General features: G+C 40.5%; 1 protein-coding gene across 1 annotated transcript; it reads left to right on the forward strand.

Moving 5' to 3' along the window:
• Positions 1–3,068: 3,068 nt before the first annotated feature.
• On the forward strand, positions 3,069–4,095 carry LOC138906363 (uncharacterized mitochondrial protein AtMg00240-like). The gene is made up of 2 exons (XM_070194929.1): positions 3,069–3,205; positions 3,837–4,095. The coding sequence occupies exons 1-2, from the start codon at positions 3,069–3,071 to the stop codon at positions 4,093–4,095; spliced, it is 396 nt and encodes a 131-aa protein (XP_070051030.1).
• Positions 4,096–4,315: the final 220 nt, after the last annotated feature.

Below are 4,315 nucleotides of genomic sequence, written 5' to 3' on the forward strand. Positions count from 1 at the left end.
GTTCCTACAAATTATGACCTTCGCATGGAATGTGAGCAAATATATCATGTCGATTGCTCAACCGTACTTTGGCTATCTTACGTGGAGCTGAATTAGGTTTTTTCGATGTTCTAGTTGAAACACGCGCGCATACTCCTTGCTTCTAGGGTCATTGATACAAAGTTCGAGTATGGACCGTGCACCATTTGTTTTCTCTACCATGACGAATCAATTGATTTAATGTAGGCATTGCTCTTTCCTTTGTCCTTTCCCCCAATATTTTCCCTTTCACTAGTGGTTACTCCCGATCCGAAGCACCCCTTTTCCATTCATATAGATATCCAATCATCAAAATCAATAAAAAGGCCATCATGGACCAAGATCCAAACGGATCAATCTTGTTGGGAGGTACTGCCAAAGGAAAGGAAAAGGTTACTTCCGGATCAGGAATAATAAATAAAATGTAAACAAGATAAAATCTTATATCAAAACGAATTCTGGCATCACCGGAAGGATCGAAACCACATTCGTAGGCCGACAATTTTTCTGGATAGGTCAAACTATTGGAAGAAAATAGAAAAGCAAGACCGAGTGGGAGCAAAGAAACTAGCAGACTAATCACTAAATAGATACAAATAGGTGCAAATTCTGACATCACCACAAGAAATTGCAAGATCGACGACGGAACGAAGAACTCTATTTTATGATAGCAACCCAACCAAAAATAATTTAATGGGGCTTCCCTGTCGAGAATTAAAAGTTTTTCTCTTAGAGAGGCATTTTCCTCGCTTAGAAAAGCGTTCCTTCTCTCAATAGATTTCAATAACTCTTGTAACTCCAGGCGATGTTGCATTTCCAATTGCGCATGGTGCTTTAAGTTTATAAAGCCACAAAAATAATGCGCTTGAGTTCCCTTTAAATCTTGATAAAAAAGGGGAATTATGTCTATCGACATATAGACTTTCTAAGACCTGGCATGGAGCAGGGTGATTGAATTCTAAGGCCTCAAGGTGCACCCTCAGTATGGAATCCAGGTCTTGTGGATCAATGAAGAATTGTGGATCCACCTGACCATAAAAAAGGAGTTGATAGAGGGAGGAAATCTACTCTCGAGTAGCAAAATACAATTCCGTATTAAGGAAGTCCCACACCATGACCTCGTACTCCCTGGGTGAGAGTCCTTGGGTTTGTAGGCGTTGTCGTATGAATTTCACCTAGGAGGACGAAACGAACCACCCGTGGTTCATTTTGCCTAGGGGACATCGTCGGAGAACAATGTCGGGGGTAGGGTGAGAACCTTCCGTTGGTTACGCCATTGTTGTGTCGGTTCTTCCATATTTATACATGGAGATAGATACATATAGAGATCTATATCTTTCTATCGATAACTAGATCGATTGAGAAATGGATATTGATATGGTTTCAAGATCTACGAACAAGAGAGATTTCTAAATATCCATTTGAGAAAATAGATGAATTGATAGGGCGAAGACACCTGAAGGAAGGCCGCGTTAGCGCCCCATATTTAACTAAAGCAAAAAGGGAGAAAGTTGACTTTGAGAAAGAAGGGCTTCTATTTAGATTAGTTTCTTAGTGAAAGATAAGGCAAGAAGCAAGGGCGTAGCAGCTGCGCGAATTTGCGCCTTAGCGCATCTGTTTTCTTGCTCGTTAGCGCCCCTCTACCCCTATTATTTATATTATAGTCATAAAGGAACTAAAGGAAATTTGACAACCTTACTAATAGAAAGGGGATGCGCTCAAGCATGCGAATAAAGCTCGAAGAGCTTCTCTTATATTATAGAAAGGTTTGTAGAAAGGGGATTCTTCAAATATCCCATGTTGTAGAGGCTTCAAATAAAGCTTGTAGTTTAGGGGTGCGCAGGTTTTCCACCCTATACAAGACAAGGGGCTAGCGCGCAATGGCTTTCTCTGATAGAGGCTCCCTTCTTCAAGTTCAAGTTCCGCTTGCTGCTTCTCATTTTGATAGGAGTAGGTGCTTGCAGCTCGCTCGCTATCTACTAAATGAGCCTTCACTGCCTGCCTGGCCCCTATCTTTAATCTTAAGTAAAGTGAAGTCAAACCAATGAATTGAACAACCCAACCTCTTTGTTTGAAGCTTTGCCAGGAAGCTTCTACTTGTTGAATATTTGTTTCCCCAAATTTCTAAACACAACAATAGACTTGCCACTATAGTATAGGAAAACACTTATCTTTGATAAGCGGTCATAGGGGAGTTCACAAAGGATCTAATCATAGATAGAGACTTCAACCTGTGCGGTGGTAGGGGTGGATGTAGCCAAGTGGATCAAGGCAGTGGATTGTGAATCCACCACGTGCGGGTTCAATCCCTATCGTTCGCCCATCAATAAATACACCGTTTGTTTCGGAGACACAAGACAACCCTAGAAAGTATTTATTCTGCAAGTCATCTCGAAGCTTTCAAACTCATCCAAGCAATTGGTATCCGATTGAAAGATAGAAAGCATAGATTCGCGTCGCCTACTTGATGAAAGCAAAAATGGAATGGGCGATCATGAATTCTATGACATTTTTAAGACCTCACTAATCAGCCAACTACTTTTTAGTTCATAATGAATGAACCCCCGGATGAATAAAAAATACCCCCTCCCTTCTACTAAACCATGTGGAGCCCCGAGTAGTTTACCGGACAAATTGAGTTGTTATGACGATACCTTTCAACATCGAAAAAGACTTTTCTTCATCACGAGACTGATCGGATCTGCCATAGACAGCCGAGAGATCTTCACAAGGCAGGTTAAACTAAAAGACTAAGAAGCGCTACAAGCGAGCAAAGAGTTATGCTTTCATTTCTTTGTTGAGATTGAAATCAAGTTAAAAGGTTAGGTATAATGCACGCAGGCCAAGTCAAGAAAAGGACTTCCTTATTTTTCATTCAATGTAGTCTTAAGAAAGCGGTTTTTTCCAGCACTAGCTTCCTTCGTCTTATGTCAATTTCAGTTTTCTTTTTTGATTCAGAACTCTTAGTCGAGCTGATGGCGAAATCAATTTTTTGTTCGAGGTTCAAGAGGAAGGAGAGGAACCACCGCCCAATGGTGCTTTTACGATAGATGAGTGCACTTGAGAAGAATGAGACATGGGATATTGTTGATTTACCGCTTGGAAAGAAGGTTGTGGGATCTAAATGTAAATGGGTATACACAGTTAAATTCCAGCCAAGTGGGGAGATTGAGAGATATAAAGCAAGGTTAGTGGCAAGAGGATTCACACAAACCAAAGGAATAGACTATGGCGAGACCCTTTCAACAGAGGCAAAGGTGAAATATGGGTATACTTTCCTTGGCTATACAGAGATGTAAAAAATGCCTTCTTGCACGGGGAATCGCACGAGGAGGTGTATATAGAGATAACACCCAGATATGGAATGAAAGGGGAGTCACATAAAGTATGCAGATTGAAGAAAGCCCTGTATGGATTGAAGCAATCCCCGAGGGCGTGGTTTGAGAAGTTTAGTAATGCCATAGTTTATTTTTGCTACAAAAGGTGTGCTTCTTATCACACACATTTCGTAATAAAGGGTGAGAAAGTGAGTCGGATCATAGTAAATGTTTATAATATTGTGTTCACTGGTGATAATGTTGATGAGATTGCAATATTGAAGGCTTATCTGAGCCGCACCTTCGACACAAACTTGGCATGCTAAGGTACTTCTTAGACACAGATGTTTCAGAGATCTATAAGAAGTAGAACCATCTCTCAAAAGAAGTATGTCCTTGATTTGAAGAAAATAGGGATGTTAGGTTGCAAGGACTCGATTAGCCCAATAGAAGAAAATCATAAGCTTGAAGAAAAGATTAAAAAACCCTTGGATGATGCAGGCATCAGAGGCTTGTGGGAAAATTTAGATATCTTACTATCACTAGACCTGACATTACCAATACTATGGGGTTGGTAAGCCAGTATATACATGCTCTTTGTCAAGCACACCTACATGTAGTATACAGGATCTTGAGGTACCTCAAAGGTTATCTTGGCAAAGGTATGATCTATACTAATCATGGTCATGGGAGAGTTGAAATCTATAGTAATGCTGATTGGGGTAGGTCAGTAGAGGACAGTAGATCAACTTCAGGATGAGAAAAGATTGCAGAGAAAGCATCTTAGCAAAGATAAAAGAGTTCGACACCTGAAAACCCCGAAATAAAGCCCATATTCTTCCTAAACCCCCTATTCTTGCCATGACAGATATTGAATAAAGGGACGACCAAGGGGGTACTGATTTGAGGGACGCATAAAGGAAGACGCTGAAAGGTTATGTTAAAAGAGATGGCTATGATACTAGTGCAAATAATATGTT

Source organism: Nicotiana tomentosiformis, chromosome 1, assembly GCF_000390325.3.
Source record: "Nicotiana tomentosiformis chromosome 1, ASM39032v3, whole genome shotgun sequence".
Classification (NCBI taxonomy): Eukaryota; Viridiplantae; Streptophyta; class Magnoliopsida; order Solanales; family Solanaceae; genus Nicotiana; species Nicotiana tomentosiformis.

Coding starts and splice junctions, on each gene's coding strand:
- LOC138906363 (XM_070194929.1), top strand. CDS start 3,069: ATGAGTGCACTTGAGAAGAATGAGACATGGGATATTGTTGATTTACCG. Junction 3,206..3,836: donor ATTGAGAGATATAAAGCAAG/GTTAGTGGCAAG, acceptor TGGATGATGCAG/GCATCAGAGGCTTGTGGGAA.